The following is a 20,139-nucleotide window of genomic DNA, read 5'->3' as shown; positions in this document are numbered from 1 at the left end:
AGGGTGTTCTTTAACCTCCATGTTTTTGGAGGTTTTCCAGACTTCTTCCTGTGATTGATTTCAAGTTTCAAAGCCTTATGATCTGACAGTGTGCATGGTATGATCTCAGTTCTTTTATACTTATTGAGGGCTGCTTTATGTCCCAGTATGTGATCTACCTAGGAGAATATGCCATGCACACTTAAGAAGAAAGTGAATTCCATGGCCTCAGGGGGTGTAGAGTTCTAAATATATCTGCCAGATCCATCTGGTCCAATGTGTCATTCAAGTCCATTGTTTCTTTAGTGATTTTCTGTCTGGATGATCTATCCATTGCTGTAAGCGGAGTATTAAAGTCCCCTGCTATTAGCACATTCTTATCTAATAAGATTGTTTCTGTTTGTGATTGTTTTAAATATTTAGGTGCTCCCATATTCGGTGCGTAGACATTTTTAATTGTTAGTTCTTCCTGATGGATAGACCCTGTAATTATTATATAATGCTCTACTTCATCCCTTGTTATTGTTTTTAAAGTCCAGTTTGTCTAAGTATAGCTACTCCAGCTTTCTTTTGACTTCCTGTAGCATGATAAATATTTCTCTATCCCCTTTTTTTTTTTTAATGTTTTATTTATTTCTGAGAGAGAGAGAGAGACAGCGTGAGCAGGGAAGCGGCAGAGAGAGAGGGAGACACGGAATCTGAAGCAGGCTCCGGGCTCTGAGCTGGCTGCCAGCACAGAGCCCGATGCGGGGCCCGAACCCATGAACCGTGAGATCATGACCTGAGCCGAAGTCGTATGCTTAACTGACTGTGCCACCCAGGCGCCCTCTATCCCCTTACTTTTAATCTGAAGGTCTCTTCCAGTCTAAAATGCGTTTCTTGTAGACAGCAGATAGATGAACTTTGTTTTTTTATCCATCCTGCTACCCTATGTCTTTTGATTGGAGCATTCAGCCCATTTGCATTCAGTGTTATTATTGAAATATGTGGGTTTAGAGTCATTGTGTCCTTTGTGGGATTCATGCTTGTGGTGGAGTCTCTGGTATCTTGTGTTCCTTCCTTGAAGTTCTAACTTAGGATTCTTATTTTAGAAGTACATTACAAATGTTACCAAATAAAAAACATAAGCACTTAAATGAGTACAGTGTAGTGGAACTGTAGCTCCACAGTGGGACTATGACCGCTGACACCTGAGCGTCTACTGTGTTGCCGGGCACCGCACACTTACAGGCCTTAACATTTCTCTGCACAGCCCCGTGACCCTCACCAGCCTCCTTGTCAGCAGCCTCTCACCCACCCACCCGGCTCCTGCTTCTGCATTTCTCCTGTCTTTAAGTTGGAGTGATTTCATTGTCCTCCAGTTGATCCAACACTTGGTACTTCATTTCAGTCCTCAGACTCTGGTCTCTGTTCACCTTTGCCTTCTCCATTAGCTCCCATCATCATAGGCCAGACTGGTCAATCTTAGTCACCACAGTCGTGAAAATCAGGATTTCAAACATCTCATGTTGGTCACCGCCTCCAATTTCCCAGATCAGGCTACAGAGTGCTCCTCCAGGATTTTTTTTTTTTTAACTGTGGTAAAATATGATGTTTACCATTTTAACCATTTCAAATGTACAGCTCAGTATTAAGCACATTCATACTGCTGTGCAGTCATCAGCATTATCCGTCTCCAAAACGTTTTCATTTTGCAAAACCGAAACTCCTTCCCTCTCCAGCCCCTGGCAACCACCAATCTGACCACTTTGCCCCATGTCAGTGGAACTGTATTTGTCCTTTCATAAATGCCTACTTCTCAGCATAATGTCTTCAGGGTTCATCCACGTTGTAGCCTGTGTCAGAATCTCGCTCATTTATAAGGCTGAAAAATACTCCAGTGTACACGTACACATTTTATTTTTCCAGGTGTCAATAGGCACTTGGTTGCTTCTACCTTTGGCTATTGTGAATAATGCTGGCTGCTTGAAGGTGGGTGTACAAATATCTGTTCATATCTGTGCTTTCAGTCGTTTGGGGAATATACCCAGAAATGAGACTGATGGATCATATGTTAATTCTGTTTTTAAATAGAATTCTTCACATCCTTGCCAACTCTGTTTTCCGATGTTTTAATTTGTTTTTAATGTTTATTTTTTAAAGAGACAGAGCATAAGCTGGGAGGGGCAGAGAGAGGGAGGGAGACACAGAATCTGAAGCAGGCTCCAAGCTGTCAGCACAGAGCCCTACACAGGGCTTGAACTTGAGAATTGCAAGATAATATCCTGAGCTGAAGTTGGACGCTTAACCGACCGAGTTACCCAGGTGCCCGTTTTTTTCTAATGTTAGCTTCCCAATGGGTGTGAGGTGATACCTCATTATGATTTTAATTTGCATTTCTCTAATGATTTGTGATGTTGAGCATCTCTTCCTGTGCTTACTGGCCGTTTGTAGATCTTCTTTTGAGAAATGTCTTTGGATTTTTTGCCCATTTTTGAAATGTTTTTTTTTGTGGTTAAGTTTTAAGAGTTCTTTATAATTCTGAATCCTTTATTGATTATGTAATTTGGAAGTATTTTCTGTGGGTTGCCTTTTTACATTGTTGATAGTGTCATTTGATGTACAAAAGTTTTAAACTTTCATCAAGTCCAGTTTGTTTACTCTTTTGTTGCCTGTGCCTCATAACTAAGGTCTCATAACTAAGAAAGAACTGCCAAATCCAAAATCTTGAAGCTTTCCTCTTACGGTTTTTTTTAAATTAGTATTTTATGGGGGTGAGTGCAAGTGGAGGAGGGGCAGAGAGAGGGATACAGAGTATCTGAAGCAGGCTGTATGCTGACAGGGTGATAGCAGTGAGCCTGATGTGGGGGCTGGAACTCACAACTGTGAGATCCAGACCTGAGCTGAGGTCGGGTGAGCCACCCAGGTGCCCCTCCTCTTAAGTCTTCGGTATGTTTAAAGTCTTAGCTCTTACATTGAGGTCTCTGATCCATTCTGAAGCAGTTTTTACATACGGTGTTAGGTAAGGGCCCAGCTTCATTCTTTTGCATGTGGATAGTTTTCCCAGCAGCATTTGTTGATGAGACTCCTTTCCCCATTTAATAGTTTTGGCACACTTGTGGAAAGTCATTTGATGATATATTCAAGGATTCATTTTTGGGCTCTCTTTTCCATTGGTCTATATGTCTGTCATGTCAAATACCATACTGTTTGATTACTGTAGCTTTGCAGTAAAATTTGAAATCAGCAAGTGGGAGTCCTCCAGCTTTGTCCTGCTTCCTCAAGATTCAGTTTCAGTTATTTGGGTTCCCCTGAAATTCTATAGGAATTTCAAGATGGAATTTTCTGTTCAGTAAAAAACCTTATTTACATTTTGATAAGGAATGCATTGATTGAATCCATAGATTACACTCTGACATTTTAACAATATTAAGTCTTCTAATCCATGAACATGGGATTTTTTTTCCATTTCCTTAAGGAGTTGTAATTTCTTTCAGAAACATTTTATACTTTTCATTGCTCAGGTCTTTCAGTGTCTTGATTAAGTTCATTCCTGCTCCTGCTATAAGAAGAGCTGTCTTCTTCTTTCCTTTTGGGTCTGTTCACCATTAGTGTATGGAAACACACTGATTTCTGGATATTAATTTTCTACCATTTATTTTGCTGAATTTGTTTCTTAGTTCCAACAGGGTTTGTTTTTGTTTGTGTGTGGGTTTTTTTGGATGAAATCTTTAGGATTTTCTACACACAAGACTCCTTACTGAACAGAGATAATTTTACTTCTTCCTTTCCTATCTGGATGTTTTTTCTTGCCTAACTGCTCTGCTAGAACTTCTAGTACCATGTTGAATACAAATGGCACGTGGCAAAAAATGAGCATCCTTGTCTTGTTCCTGTCTTAGAGAAAAGCTTTTGTCTTTTACCACTGAGTAGCTGTGGGTGTTTCATAAATGACTTTTATTGTCTTGTGGTAGTTTCTTACTATTCCTAGCTGAGTGTTTTTATCATGAAAATGTGTTGAATTTTGTCAAATGCTTTTTCTGCATCAGTTTACATGATCAGTTTTTTTTTCCTCTTTCATTCTATTAATGTAGTAAATGTATTACACTAATTATTCCCCTATGTTGAACCATCCTTGCATTCCAGGAACACATTTGACCTAGGCATGGTGTATAATCTTTTTAACATTCCCCTGGATTCTGTTTGTTCGTATTCTATTCATGATTTTTGCATCTATATTCAAAAAGGATATTGGACACATACTTTTCTTGTAGTGCCTTGTCTGGCTTTGGTATCAGGGCAAACTGATTCTGTATCATTCTATGATACTGACCTCATAGAATGACTCAGGAAAAGAAAGTATTAGGAATAGAACGTATTCCCTTTTTTTCAGTTTGGTAGAATTCACCAGTGAAGCCATCAGAACCAGGGCTTTTGTTTGTCAGGAGGTTTCTGGTTACTGATAAAATGTTCTTATGGATTATGGCTCTGTTTTCTATTCATGATTCTGTCTTGGTTGATTTTGTGTTTCTGGTTATGTGTCCATTTCATCTAGGTTATCCAACTTATTAGCATATAAGCATTCAGAACATTCTCCAAAAATTCTTATTTCTATAGAATTAGAAGTGATGTCCCTACTTTTGTTTCTTATTTTTGTAATTGGAGCCTTTGTCAATTGTGTTAAACCTTTCAACTAACCAGCTTTTGGAGTTCTTTTTTTTTTTTTTTTCTATTTTTCTGTTCTTCATTTACTTCTTTCTGCTAGTTTTAGGTTTAATTTGTTCTTTTTCTAAGCCCTTAAGCTATAAAAAATTAGGTTGCTGATTGGAGATATTCTTCCTTTTTTAACATAAGCATTTACAGCTGTAAATTTCCCCAAATACTGCCTTCCTTCCCTGCATCCCAAGGTTTTAGGATACTGTTTTCATTTTCATCTGTCTCAGGTTATTTTCTAATTTCCCTGTGCTTGCTTATGGTTAATTTCCACCCATTTGTGAATTCTCCATTTTTCCTTTCCTTAAGTTTTATTCATTTATTTTGAGAGAGATGGAGACATTGTGAGCCAGGGGAAGGAGAGAGAGAATCCCAAGCAGGCTCCTCACCTTCAGTGCGGAGCCCGAAGCAAGGCTTGAACCCAAGAAACCATGAGATCATGACCTGATCTGAAACCGAGAGTCAGATGCCCAACCAACTGGGCCACCCAGGTGCCTCTCCTTGTTATTGCTTCTAACTCCATCCGGTTGTGGAGAAAATACTTTGTATGATATCTAATCTTTTAAAATTGTTGAGACTTGCAGCACCTGGGTGGCTCAGTTGGTTAAGCATATGACTTTTGCCATGGTCTTACAGTTCGTGAGTTTGGGCCCTGTGTTGGGCTCTGTGCGGACAGCTCAGAGCCTGGAGCCTGCTTCAGATTCTGTGTCTCCCTCTTTCCACCCCTCTCCCACTCTATGTCTCTCTCAAAAATGAAACTTGAGAATTTGTGGCCTAACATATGGTCTATCCTGGAGAATGTCCCATATGTACTGGAGAAGAATGGTATTCTCTAAGAACTAGCTGGTTTATTGTGTTGTTCAAATTTATCATCTGTCTGGTTGTCCTACCTATCATTGGGGTTGTGAGGTGGAGTCTTGAAATCTCCCAACTATTTTTGTAGAAGTGCCCATTTCTCCCCCCAGTTCTGTCAATTTTTGCTTTCTCTATGTTGATGGTTTGTTGTTTTTTTTTTTTTTTTTAGAGACAGAGAGGGGCACAGAATCTGAAACAGGCTACAGGCTCTGAGCTAGTAGCATAGGGCCTGCAGGGCTCGAACTCACGAACCATGAGATCATGACCTGAGCTGAAGTCGGACGCTTAACTGACCGAGCCACCCAGGTACCCCAGGTCTTCACGATTTCTTAAAGCCACCAGGATCACTGACAGTTGTCACTTCCATACCTTTCATTTCCCTACCCCCTTCTTAGATGCAGCCTAGTTTCCAAAGTCCATTAGTAAAATCATTTCCTGGCATGTGCTTCTCTCCCCCTCCATCCTATTCTCTCAAATTACTGACTTTGGTTAAATCTTTGGATCCTTAAGTAGCTGGTTATGCCTTGAGAAAATACAGTGACTGTGGACTTCAAAGGAGTCCTCAGAGCTCAACAATCCCAATACTTTCTGCTGGTCAAAATACTTTGCTTCTCAAAATAACTATATTCTATTCTTTCTCTTCAAAATTACAATGCTGCAACCCCCATCTCAGTTAACGGCCCTACTTCCATAACCAGAGAATTCCTACCTGCACCTACCTCCAAATTTGCAGACATATACTCTGCTGCATCACTGGTTCCTCCCTCTACTTGATCATTTACAAAACAACTAACCTCTATCCTTTATCTCCAACTCTTTGAAAATCCCTTGAAAGTTTTATATTTACTATCTCTCCTTTTTCTCAACCCCCTCAATCCTTTGTTCCCATCATGTCACTAAAACAGTATCTTTCAAAATGACTAATAATATCCACATTGGCAAATCTGTACATCAGCCATCATCTCACTTGGCTTCTTAGCAGTGTCTGGCACAGATGAACATTCTTTAAAACACTTCCTTTAATTTGCTGCCACCACCCCCCAGGCTGACTGCTGCTTTGCTGGCTCATCTTCCTCTGTTCAATTAGATTTAGGAATGCCCAGGGCTTAGTCTCCTATTTCCGGATCTCTTCTTCAGGTAGTATCTTCACAGGGTTTTAATACCAGCTACATGCTGATGACTCCCAAAGTCGTTTCCTTCTGGGGCTCTAGGTTTTTGCGGGTTTTTTTGAGAGAGAGAAAGTGTGCATGAGCTCAGAGACTGCACTGAGTGTGAAGGGGGCTTGATCTCATGACCTGAGCCAGTGTCAAGAGTCAGACCCTTAACTTACTGAGGTGCTCTGGGGCTCCAGATTTTTATATCCGATTGTCCACTCAACATTGCCACTTAAATACCTACTTATGTAACTGAAATTTACATACCTAAATTAGAACTCCTGCTTTTTCTTCCCAAACCTGTTTCTCCTCTCAACTTCTCTATTTCAGTAAACTGCACCATCCACTGACTCAGTTATTCAAAGCCAAAAAGGTAGGAGCTCTCCTTGCTTCTTATACCCCCCACATGATTTATTAACAGGGTCTTGCCAATCACCCATAACTTCAAAATAAACCCCTGTTCCTCATCACTACTACCACCACACTAGTCAAAGTCGCCAATATCTTTTGCCTGAATCACCACAGTGGTTTTCTAGCTGGTTCTCCCACTAACTTTCAGCACTATCCAAGATGATCTTTCAGACCCTCCAATATCATCACATTTGGAACACAAGACCTCATCATGGCCTATAAAATCACAAGATCTAGGGGCGCCTGGGTGGCTTAGTCGGTTAAGCGTCCGACTTTTGCTTAGGTCATGATCTCGCAGTTCGTGGGTTCGGGCCCCGCGTCGGGCTCTGTGCTGACTGCCAGCTCAGAGCCTGGAGCCTGTTTCAGTCTGTGACTCCCTCTCTCTCTGACCCTCCCCTGCTCACGCTGTCTCTCTCTCTCTCTCTGCTAGAAATAAATAAAATAAAATCACAAGATCTAGGCTGGTTACTTCTCCATCCTTATCTCCTACCACTCTCCCTCACTCTTTTCTTACTCCATGCAAGTCACACTGGCCACCTTGCCATTCCTTGAACCTGCTAAGCTTTTATATTGGAGAAGGGACATGTTGTGTCTGTATAGGATGCTGTTTCACTAAATATTCACATAGCTATTTTACCTTATTCAGATCTCTGTTCATCTGTCAATCCAGGAACATCCCCCTAGCCACCACCCCTGGCTAACCCATCCCTTTCTTTACCTTGCTCTAATTTTCTTTATAGCAAGCATCATTACCTGACATATAGTATCTATCTCTACACGTGCACAGACTTACTTATTGTCTTTCCCACTAACATGCAGGATCCTTTAAAAGCAAGTACATGGCAGGGTGACTCAGATGGTTAAGCATCTAACTCTTGATTTCACCTTAGGTCATGATCTGAGTTTCGGTAATCTGAGCCCCATGTTAGGCTCTGTGCTGACAGTGCGGAGCCTGCTGGAGATTCTCCCTCTCAAAAAGAAATAACAACTAAAAGACTTTAAAAGAAGGATTGGGGCGCCTGGGTGGCTTAGTCGGTTAAGCGTCCGACTTTCGCTTAGGTCATGATCTCGCGGTTCGTGGGTTCGAGCCCCATGTCAGGCTCTGTGCTGACTGCCAGCTCAGAGCCTGGAGCCTATTTCAGAGTCTGTGTCTCCCTCTCTCTCCTAGAAATAAATAAAAATAAAAATAAAATAAAAATAAATAAAATAAAAGAAGGATTATTTTCCTCATGGTCACGTTTAAGCCATCTGAGGTATTCCTTAACGATTTTGGCAAATAATTATTAAAATAAATATTTTAAATTTAAAACTTAAATTTAAATGAAAATAAAGATGAAATCTATCTCTATATGTAGATTTTGCCTAAAGCTGTCTAGAGAGGGCCCCAGCTTAACTCTCCCCGTACTGATCACTGGTTGCTCCCAATGCTAACATTTAGGAAAGTGGAGCTCTTTTCTAGGCCTCCACCCATGCCCTTCAGTCTCCTCTCCACTGCAGCCCAGAGGGCAGCATCAGCAACACCTCACCTTACCACCCAAAAGAATACAAAGTAAGGAGCTATCACAGGGATCTATAGTGTCTATGAAGGATCCCTGAATAAGTGTGTCCCTAATACAAAATGAGCCCCTCCCAAATTAGAATAATACTGCCAAAGCTGTCAACAGCATCTGAGCTACACACAGACCGACAAAAATATACATACGTACTTGACATTTTACAAGGATGTCAAAGAAGTCTTCATCAGGCTCTTTGTTGTCATTAGTCATCAGGTGGCCAAGTACGGACTTATTGTTGTTTTGCGTCAGACGAAGCCCTGGCAAATTACTGAAACTGGCCCTCTGGTCATCAAGACGGCGGCTCTGAGAGCTGGCAAGAAGGTCTAAAAACTCATCTGTGTTGGGGGACGTCACGGAAACAGATGGTGCTATGAAAGGGGAAAAAAAAATCCAAAACATGATGAAAATATTTAAGCCTATTTTTAATATACATATAGTTCTTTATGCCTTGTTCAGTGCCAACATCCACTGTCCCCCGGCTTCATCTCTCACTGAGAGGCACGGAGAGGCTGGGGCCTGACCAGATGGATAGGGAAGGAAGAATGGATCCCAGAGTACTTCAGGTGACTCACTTGGAGGTTATTCCTTCAGATTTAACCATCTTTCCTTTTATCTAACGCCTGCTCAAAATGTAACTTTAAAAGATCTTGGGCTAGATTTCAGAAGGTAAATAGTCTCTCTTACATAATTTCTCATGTGAAGATGAGTGAGACTGTTTTTATTCTATGCCCTGCATGGGAACCACTTAGCTAACTTAGACTGTTGCTAAGTCCTGTTCGACAGAGGAAGTCTTCTGGACTTTCTACATTAGTAGAAAGTACCCTGGACTAAAATACAGACAAACCTAGGGAAACAAACAAAACCTTGTTTCGAACTGAAGAAATACCAGCATTTCAGATACACCTGGATTCAGGCTGATTTACTGTACCTGCTCCGATGAGAACTAAACTTTCAGAAATCACAAGAATATCAAAGTTAACTCCCAAAATTGGGAGAGCAGCACAGATCACTCACCTTTTAGCATTACTCGAGGTGGAGTGGAAGAAGCCGGGGCTGAAGCAGTCCTGCAGCTCTGTTCTTGTAAGCAGCACCTCTGATCATCCATCCGATTGCTTTGAAATCGGCTTAGCAGGTCAAAGAACCCTTCATCTCCAATAACATCTGCACTGATTTTCTGAAATATTGAGAAAATCTGAATATTCTAGCATTATCATTAGATCACGAATGGAACAATATCATGAAACATATATAAAAGGTAAAGGATGAAGATTTAAATAAAAATTGACATTTTCAGGGTGCATGGGTGACTCAGTCCATCATCTCGCGGTTTGTGAGTTCGAGTTTCACATGGGGCTGTCTGCTGTCAGCGCAGAGCCCACTTCAGATCCTCTGTCCCCAGCCCCTCCCCAATAAATAAATAAACTTTAAAGAAAAATTGGCATTTTCATTATAAAGAATTCAAGATGGCAACCCTGGTAATAAAGTTATTTCAATCCAATTAACAAACTAGTTATTTTAGTTTTTAATCTCTGTATTTCCAAGGCTAAAGAATAAAGAAATGTACCTCAACTCTGGGGAACTGCTCCACATACTGAATGAATTATGTAAATATTAGTGATCCCAGGCTCAATGTTCAGTTCTAAGATTCTACAACAGAATTTAAAAGTAAACTAAGAACTGAAAACTAAGAAAGCACAGTGATTTCCAAGGTCCTCTATTATATTTACAGATCTGAAGATCTTGAAAAATATATAAACTTCAAAGGGAACTGGTCATACTTTATTTGGAAGGCTTCAAAGCTTAATATAATAGATGCAATGTTTAATAAAAGTTTCATTCTTCATAATGATGTAAATATTATAGTAGAGGTACATACATATGTAACGTCTAAGCCTCGAGCAAAAGGCAGAACTAATTCTTCAGGGAATTGGGGGAAATTGGTCTTTGGGTTGGCTCCTGAAGAACGAATAAGCATTAACAGGGCAGATATGTTTCCTACGGATTCATGTGCAATTCCAAGGTCTGTAGTGTTCAGGGCATTAAGAACTGAAGGGTAGGGGAGGTGAAGAAGGAACAAGCTGCCGAAACAAGGGCTTCTGTATGACCTACAAGTAATACTGTGTGAAATAAGAGGAGCACTAGTAGCAATTTTAAACAGAACTGGCCCCTCCAGAAGGTTGCAGAGATTAATGAATGTAGGGAAAGAGATCAATTCAGGTGCCTATTCCAAAAATCTGGGTAAGAGATGCAGTACTGCACTAAGAAATAAGATATAGTAGCAGAGGTTTATTTTCAAAAGGTGGGAGTGGGGTCAGATCTGAGGGATGTAGGGATTGATTGGATATGGTTAGTGGAGAAGGAGTCTAGAATGACACCTAACTTGAGTAACCAAGTACATAGCATAAAGGAAACAGGAGGGTTTGAGAAAGTACAGTTTTTAACGTACAATCTGGGGTTTCGGATTAAATATATACATAAGCTGTAGTCAGATGCATTAATCACTAACAAGACTTTTCTAGGTGCAAAAAAGGCTCGAATTCAAACTTCTGAATATCAAAACACAGGAAAGCTCCAGAAGTGGACATTTTCAGTTGAGCTAAGTGGGCTTAGTTAAGACCTCAGATCTTGAACAAAGGGTATGCCTTTGAGATGTGCTCTAGATCTACAGAAATATTCCTGAGCCATTTTTATACACCCCATAAAGTTTCCTTTTGTTAGTCTTTATATCAACATATAAAGTTAGTATATATCAACATATAAACTGATAAAAATCAAGACCAAGGACACTACCAGGATACAGATATGATGGAATGCTGACAAGAGGACCAAGAGAAATTGGTCAAAAAAGTAAGACTAACGTTTTTCCAAAAGCTCTCACTGAGGGGTGTCTGGGTGTCTCAGTCGGTTGGGTGTCTGACTGCAGCTCAGGTCATGATCTCATGGTCTGTGAGTTTGAGCCCTGCATCGGGCTCTGTGCTGACAGCTCAGAGCCTGGAGCCTGCTTCAGATTCTGTGTCTCCCTCCCTCTCTGTTCCTCCCCTGCTTGCACTCTGTTGCTCAAAAATGAATAAATGTTTAAAAAAAATTAAACTCTCATTGAAAATTGGACTTGATAATTGGAAATATCATCTTTGTAATTTATTTTGATTCTTTTATCAGAGTGTAGGGTAGCTAGATTAGAGATACTCCTGGTATGGTATTTTCTTCTTTCTAAATATTTTAAGTTAATAACCTGATTCCTGTGTTCACTTTTCATCAAAACAGTTTTTAACTATTCTTGTAATTTCAATATAAATAGAAGTTGATGCTAGCAGATAGTATTTTAAATCAGTATTTTAAAATCCTTGAACATGTGAATTTAATTTGTTCTAATTTCTACTACAAAAGGAGAGTTCTACTGTGAGACACTATAGTAAAATAAAAGGTAGTATTTTTTTTTTAATGTTTTATTTATTTCTGAGAGAGAGAGAGAGAGAGACAGAGAATCTGAAGCAGGCTCCAGGCTCTGAGCTAGCTGTCAGCACAGAGCCCAACGCGGGGCTCGAACGCACAAACCGTGAGATCATGACCTGAGCTGAAGTCGGATGCTCAACCGACTGAGCCACCCAGGTGCCCCTAAAAGGTAGTATTTTTGTAATTAGCGACAAATAATTACTGTCCAAAGCAGTGAAGCAACATATCCAGGAATGGAGTAACTACAGTTTCTAACTTTGAAGAAGACAGAAAAGATAGGGAAATATGGAAGACTTCTTTGAATGAAAAGGCTATTTTGTATTAAATGTCTAAGTTGTCAAATATTCAGCATGAATACAAGAAAGCTAAAATGAAGGTACTCAAAGTACAATACTCAAAAACTTATTTCATGGGGCGCCTGGGTGGCTTAGTCGGTTAAGTGTCCGACTTTCACATAGGTCATGATCTCGCGGTGTGTGGGTTCGAGCCCCGCGTCGGGCTCTGTGCTGACTGCCAGCTCAGAGCCTGGAGCCTGTTTCAGTCTGTGACTCCCTCTCTCTCTGACCCTCCCCTGTTCACGCTGTCTCGCTCGCTCTCTCTCCTAGAAATAAATAAAACATTTAAAAAAAAAAAAAAAAAAACTTATTTCATACATACCCTCTCAGAATTTGGAATTCGGTGATCAATGGAATTACTGGCATCTTGGAGGACTTTAGTGGAGGAATTAGTTTTGCATTTTTTCCCCTTCAATCTGTTGACAAAGAGTAGCTTTGCAGAAGGTTTGGCAATAAGAGGTTTTTGCTTAGCAAGAATTTCACTGTTCCAGTTCTGTACCTACAAAATTATAAACAGATACGGAAAGCAGAGCATGAAAAAGCAAAAACTGTCTCTGGTTTTCTATAATATTAACCTGCCCTCGCCACTCATCTAGTGTGGGTTGCAGCTAGATCTGGCCCTTTTTGCCAGTATATCTCACTATTTTCAACAGCTTGTACTAAATGTATACTGTGAACTTTTCATTTTCAAAACACTAAAATGGTGGCTTTTAGGAACTTAAGAGTAGGGAAACAGACACCTGGGTGGCTCAGTCAGTTGTGTCTGACTCTTGATTCTCACTCGGGTCATGATCTCACAGTTTGTGGGATCGAGCCCCATTGGGCTCTGAGTTGAGAAGGTGGAACCTGCTTGGAAATCTCTCCCTCTCTCTGCCCCTTCCCCATTGGTGCCCTCTCTTTCCGTCTCAAAATAAACAAACATTTTTAAAAAAGTAAGGGGCACCTGGGTGGCTCAGTCAGTTAAGCGTCCGACATCAGCTCAGGTCATAATCTTGTAGTTCGTGGGTTTGAGCCCCACACAGAGCTCTAGGCTCTGTGCTGACAGCTCAGAGCCCGGAGCCTGATTCAGATTTTGTCTCCCCCTCCCTCTCTCCCTTCTCACTCAGACTGTCTCCCTCTCTCCTTCAAAAAGAAACATTAATTTTTTTTTTTAAAGTAAGAAAACAAAGTTTGCCAAAATCCCATAGAAATCCCATAAGGGGCATTAAGGAATCTACTCCTGAAATTACTGTTGCACTATATGCTAACTAACCTGGATGTAAACTAAAAATTAATTAAGAAACTTACTAAATAAAAAACAAAAACCCACCCTTAAAATAGTAAGAATGACTAAAACAAAAAAAAATTTACTGAGTGAAAAAGAAAAACATACAGAATGTATAGTAGTTATGTGACGTTTGCAGCTTTAACATTCAGTCTTCAGTGTTTGTAAGTCCAAAGGTCTGTGTAGTAATTGATAATAAAATTATATCACATGAGACACAAAATAGGGAAGTCCTGCCCTGAGGCTACTGTACCTGAGTGAGAGATAGCTAGTGAGTAAACCACGCCAATCTGCATCAAATGAAGTTTATTTTTTTCCCCTCTGTCCCTTTTCTCATACAGGTGGTAAGGAGAAACTACTGGAGTAGACTACAGGGTCTATTAATTTGAGAAAAAGTAAACAAGCCCAATTATTAGAACATAAATCCCAGTGGAAATGTGAAAAATTTTTAATGTTTCCTATATACTTATTTGGACTTCTCAACAAAAACCCTGAAGAATACAGACTGGAACAATGTCTTCAAAATTATGAAGGAAAACGATTTCCAATTGGTAATCCCACAATAAGCAGAATTACCAATCAAACGTGAGAGCAGCAAAAAAGGCATTTTCAGACATCCAGGGTTTCAAGAGTTCCCTACAACTTTGTTCTTTCCCAACAAGTATCTTTAACACTGAAGTCTACTGTTTTCTTTACATATGCTCCTTTGCTTTAAGAATAATGAAATAATGAATTGGAACTTTATTATGAGGAAAAGGAAACACAGAACTAATTCCAAACGTATTTTAGAGACAAAACTGCCATTAATTGACCCTTGGAAAATTACAGGGTTGAATCTAGTCGGCTTCTTAATGAAATCTACCGTTAGTACTACTACAGAGCTAGCCACAAGGCAGCAAATTAATTTTGCTACTTATTAGTATGTTCCTACAAGAAATAGAAAAGAGACCTAAATTGACTTAAAAGTTGTTTGTTTTTTTCTTTTAATAATTTGCAGGGGTGTCTAGGTGGCTCAGTCGGTTAAGCAGCCAACTTTGGCTCAGGTCATGATCTCGCGGTTTGTGATTTAGAGCCCCGAGCTGGGCTTTGTGCTAACAGCTCAGAGCCTGGAGCCTGCTTCAGATTCTGTGTCGTCACCCCCCCTCCCCCCTTGCTTGTGTTCTGTCTCCCGTTCTCTCTCAAAAATAAACATTAAACAAATAAATTGCAGATTAGCCGAATGAATGAATGAATGAACAAGCAAACAAACCACAGATCAGTCCAATTTGTGAACTCACAAGATAAGAGGGAGGTAGTTAGATAATCTGGGGGAAAATCACGAAGTCCTTCAGGAGTTAACTAGAATTTCTGAACAAGATCTGATGTGAACTTATGAAAACTATTTTCCACAAAAAAAGTCAATATTAAAAAATCATATGCCTATTATCAGAATAGGGCAGAAAAATGTTTTATGACATGGAAATAAAACATTAACTACATATTATAAAATATCTATAACATGACAATAAACATTCATATGAAAGTGCAAGATGAATACCAAAATATTAATTGTACTTACCCATGGGGGTGGGATTACTGATAAAAACAGTAATTTAAAAAAGTAATAAATGTACATATTAAAATACTGAAATAGTTCAAACAAACTGTAAAACTATATATACAGAGTATCTCTTCTAACTCAGACACCCAATCCTTTTCCCAGAAGCAGTTGTTATTAGCAAGTTTCTTAGAGATTCTTCCTGAAATGTTTTATGCATCTGCAAAGGATATATGCACAATACTTTTCTTAAACAGATGGCAGCATATTATACGCTTTCTTTTTAGATTATACTTTTAAAAATTCTTTTTAAAGAAAAATTTTAAAGTGATACCCACACAAAACAAGATTTATTTAAACTATCCATTTAAAGTTAAAAGTTACTTAAATATCTGATTATAACAGTTCAAGAAATTTAAGAACCTAAAGGCTGCCAACCTTTTCTGGCGTTAACTTCATAAGTTCCATGTTTTCCATACTGTGTCGGCGTCCAAACTTGGGGCGTGCACCTTTGTAAAAAAAAAAAAAAAAAAAAANGGGGAAGTCCTTAAGACTACAAATTCAGCATGACTAGGTTATTCAATTTTAAAGTCTGTTACACAACACTATATGGAAGGAGGAAATATACAAACGTATTATTTTAAGAATAATAATTTTCCATACCAACTACATAAAAATAGAATATACACTCCCTCTAAAATGCTTTGATGTAGAGTTACATTTTGGTTGGAAACTAACTTTGGTTACTGACATTACCCCTTAATTTAGAAAAGGCATTTTATAATAACTGGTTTTATACTATCCACAGAAACTCTTAAAAAAAAAATGAGGAGACAAATCCTGTATGATCTTATAGTGGAATCTAAAAAGGAAAAAAAAAACAACCTGAACTAGGAAAAAGATCAAACTTGTAATTACCAGAGGCAGAGGGTTACGGGAGGAGAAAAGGAAGAAGGTGGTCAAAAGGTACAAACCTCCGGTTGTAAGGTGAGTAAGTACTCGGGATAGAATGTATTACATGATGACTCCAGTCAACACTGCTGTATGACACTTGGGAAAATTGCTAGGAGGGTTTATCCTAAGAGTGTTCCTCATAAGAAGAAAATTTTTCCCTTTAGCTTCTGTAGGAGAAGCTGGATGTTAACAGAATCTACTGTGGTGATCATTTCACTATGTATGTAAATCATACTGTACACCTTAAATTTACAATATGCATGTCAAATATTTCTCAATAAAACTGGAAAAAGTACAAATTTTAAACACCACTAAAATGATTATAGTAGGGGAAATAACTAACTGTAGGGGAATTTAAGTAAGTAAAAACCGGGGCACCTGGGTGGCTCAGTCAGTTAAATGTCTGACTTTGGCTCAAGTAATGATCTCATGTTCATGGGTTCGAGCTCTGCATGGGGCTCTCTGCTGTCAGCACAGAGCCCCCTCCAGATCCTCTGTACCCCTCACCCCCTTTCTGGCCCTCCCTGGATCATGCTCTCTCAAAAATAAAGAAATATCTTTAAAAAAACAAGTAAAAACTGAAGGAAAGGGCTTTAGGCCTTCAATTCCAAGGTAAGAATAGAAATAACACCTCTAGTTCTATATTGTTACTCTTTTCTAAGTTACTCATATCCATTTTAAGATCACATTAGATGACAGATTTACTGCTGATCAGGACATGTTAAATAAAATGGTCCTTACAACTTTTTTTCAATTATCATTAAATATAGAGAAGTATATTTCCATATCCATTTTCATATTTTCATATCCATTCAATAAAGATTAAGCAGTATTTTAAAGGCATATGGGATATATGATACCTAATACCCAGCTTAAGAAATAAACCACTAACATATTAACTACTCTGTGACTCCGAAAACATGTCTCCTCCTCCTCCCTATAATTTTTCATATTTTCATTACATATATACTATAGATCTCCAAGCAATTTAGCTTATTATATAATAAATGCTCTCATACTGTATATATCATCTAACTTGCTTCCTTTCAGCAACTTTACGTCTGTGAGATTCAGCCAAGTTGCTACGTGTAGTTCAATTCTGATTGCCATGTTAGGAGTAAGAAATTCTTTAGCCATTCTACTGGGGATAGAGATTTAGGGTGCTTCTTATTTTTTGTTATCATAAGCAGCACTACTACAGAAATTCTTAAAAATGTCTCTTAGTGACACGAGTGAGTGTTTCTTCCAGTTTGGGTATCAGTGGTATGTAACTGGCAATGGAAATGCCAGATCATATGCTTAGTATCCTCAACTTTACCAGAATGCTGCCAGATTGTTCTTGGGAGTAAACACATTTCTATCACTTCCATTACCTACATTTCAATACTGGTATTATCAGAACTTTTAATGTGCATCCACTTCATAGATTTTCAGTATTACCTCACTGTGGTTTTCCCTGATTAAATGAGTTAAATATCTTTTCATTTATTCATGGGCTATTTGTGTTCTGTTCATCATTTTGCCCATTGTTTAGTTATCTGTCTTATTTTTAATTTACAAGCATTCTTTTTTTTTTTTAAATTTATTTATTATTGAGAGAGAGAGAGAGACCTGTCTCTCACTGTCAGTGCAGAGCCTAATGCAGGGCTCCATCCCATGAACCACGAGATCATGACCTGAGCAAATATCAAGAGTTGGATGCCTAACCAACTGAGCCATCCAGGCAGGCGCCCCTATAGGCATTCTTTACACTGAGGATACAAATTCTTTTTTAACTGTATGTGTGGCAATTTTCTCTCAATTTGTTTTGTTTTTGTTTTTGTTTTTTCATTTTANCCAGATGGCCAACAGACACATGAAACGATGCTCAGCATCCCTCCTCATCAGGGAAATACAAATCAATTTGTGTTTTATCTCTTCATGATCTCTTTAAATGAAATGAAGTTCTTAATTTCAATGTCAAGCTTTTCCTTAATGGTTTTTTGTCTTAAGAAGGCCTTCCTCTCTCACATCATGAAGATGTACTCCTTTATTTTCAGAGGTCTTACAGCAGACTGATTCAGCATGCAAGACTCTGAAGCCAGACCAGTCACTGACTTGTGATAAAACCTTGGACAGCTCCCACTCTGGGACTCAGTTTTCTCATCTGTAAATAACAATACTTCCTACTACTCATAGCACTGTGTGACGGTAAATGCATCATTACCTATAAAAGGGGTCAGTACACTGCCTGGTAATTAGTAAGCATTCAGCAAGTGTAAGCATTCATTAGTAAGCATTCAGCCAGCCATCATCATCATTATTGCTTTAAATCCATTTTTCATATTTAAATCCATAGTCCATCAATATATTTATGTGAATATTAGTTTCCATATATGTAAGGAATAAAGTATATAGGCTCTATATTCCATTCCACTGGTGTTTATCTGTCTCTATACCAAAAGCTCAGTCTTAATTACTGTGGCTTTATCATCTTTATGTCTGTAGAGAAAGCACATCATTTCTTGTTTTTTATCAGGAATATTCTGGCTTTGAGTTCTCAGACCTTTCTTCTTTCATATACATTCATGAATGATCATGAATGACCTTGTCAAGTTCCATAAAAGAACTATTGTTATTCGCTTGGCAGTGCACTCAATTTATATCATTTTGGAAAGAACTTACAGCCTTTATAATATTTAGGTTTCTGATATGAGCAATTACTGAGAGAAATATGCTAAAATTTCCCATTATGATTCTGGATTTTCTCATTTCCCCTTTTAGTTTGGTATCTGTGTTTATTTGTGGTTTAATTTTCATTGCTTTGTTTTTAGGCTTACTAGGCACACCTAAATTTAAGGCTTTTATCTTCCAGGTGAGCTGAATTGTCAATCATTATGAAGTGGCCCTTCTTTATTTCTAACAAGATCTTATGTCTTAAAGTACAAATATTAATATAGCTATACCAGCTTTCTTTTGATTTGTTTTTCCATGGTATATCTTTTTCTATCCTTTTATTTTCAGGCTTACTATATCCTTACACTTTAGGCATTTCTCTTGCATTTAGTTGGATTTTACTCTTTTTCCAATCTGATACTCCTGTTCTTTAAATGGAACATTTATATTTAATAGAATTAGATATACTTCGATATCCAGGCTATTTTCTTCTTTACGATGTTCATTCGTGAATTACACTAGTTGATTTTCTAATGTTCAACCCATGTGATTTCCTGTTTACTTAAATTCATTGCTGCATTTGGTTTGCTAAAATTTTGTTTACAATTTCTGCATCTATATTTAGGAATAAAGACTGACTTGTAATTTACCCTTCTCATATTCTTGTCTAGTTTGAATATCCAGGTTACACTGTTCTCAAAAGGACAGATAAAATGTTCCTACTTTTCCAGTTAGCTATAAAATTTGGTGAAAGTTAGAGTCAATTTTCTTGAATGTTTGGTATGTCTCATTTGTAAAATCATCTTGTCTTGAGTTTTTTCTTAGTAGGAAGACTTTACATTATTGATCAAATTTCTTTTCGGTTTTAGGCATTAGAGACGTCATTCACACTGAATCCTACCATTAGATTTTTTTTTAGATTCAATTGTAGGAATATGTTTTTCTAGAAATTGTCCATATCTCCTAGGTTTTAAAATATTTCATCATAAATTTCTTCAGGATAATCTCATCTTTTTAATCTCNTTTTACTTAAAAAAAAAAAAAAAACCCTTGCTGTAGATTCTTTTTAAAGAATCAAATTTGTGGTTTTCAAAATTCTATTGAATATCTGTTTTAAGTTCATTAACTTCTATTATTTTTTTTGCCTTCTACTATCTTTTGAGGGTTTTTTTGTTTTTACTTTTTAAAAGCTGGATACTTAAAATTCACTTTTCAGTTTTCCTTTTTAATTATAAGTTTTGCTCTAAGATACCATGTAAGTCCTATCTCACAACATGTAATTCAGTCCTAAATT

General features: G+C 38.2%; 1 protein-coding gene across 2 annotated transcripts in view; it reads right to left on the bottom strand.

Annotated features, from left to right (window-relative positions):
• Positions 1-20,139, bottom strand: part of GPSM2 (G protein signaling modulator 2) — a 52,321-nt gene that overhangs the window by 1,745 nt on the left and 30,437 nt on the right. For both annotated transcript variants that reach the window (XM_077765566.1, XM_077765565.1), the window contains exons 11-14: positions 15,675-15,745; positions 12,758-12,934; positions 9,662-9,821; positions 8,798-9,015 (exon numbers count right to left, since the gene is read on the bottom strand). In XM_077765566.1, coding sequence (XP_077621692.1) covers positions 8,798-9,015; positions 9,662-9,821; positions 12,758-12,934; positions 15,675-15,745 — 626 coding nt within the window. The remainder of the gene's footprint in view (positions 1-8,797; positions 9,016-9,661; positions 9,822-12,757; positions 12,935-15,674; positions 15,746-20,139) is intronic.

Source organism: Crocuta crocuta, unplaced genomic scaffold (genome assembly GCF_008692635.1).
Source record: "Crocuta crocuta isolate KB4526 unplaced genomic scaffold, BGI_CrCroc_1.0 scaffold274, whole genome shotgun sequence".
NCBI lineage: Eukaryota > Metazoa > Chordata > Mammalia > Carnivora > Hyaenidae > Crocuta > Crocuta crocuta.
The sequence above is the reverse complement of the archived record's forward strand: the minus strand, read 5'-3'. Positions and strand labels throughout refer to the sequence as shown.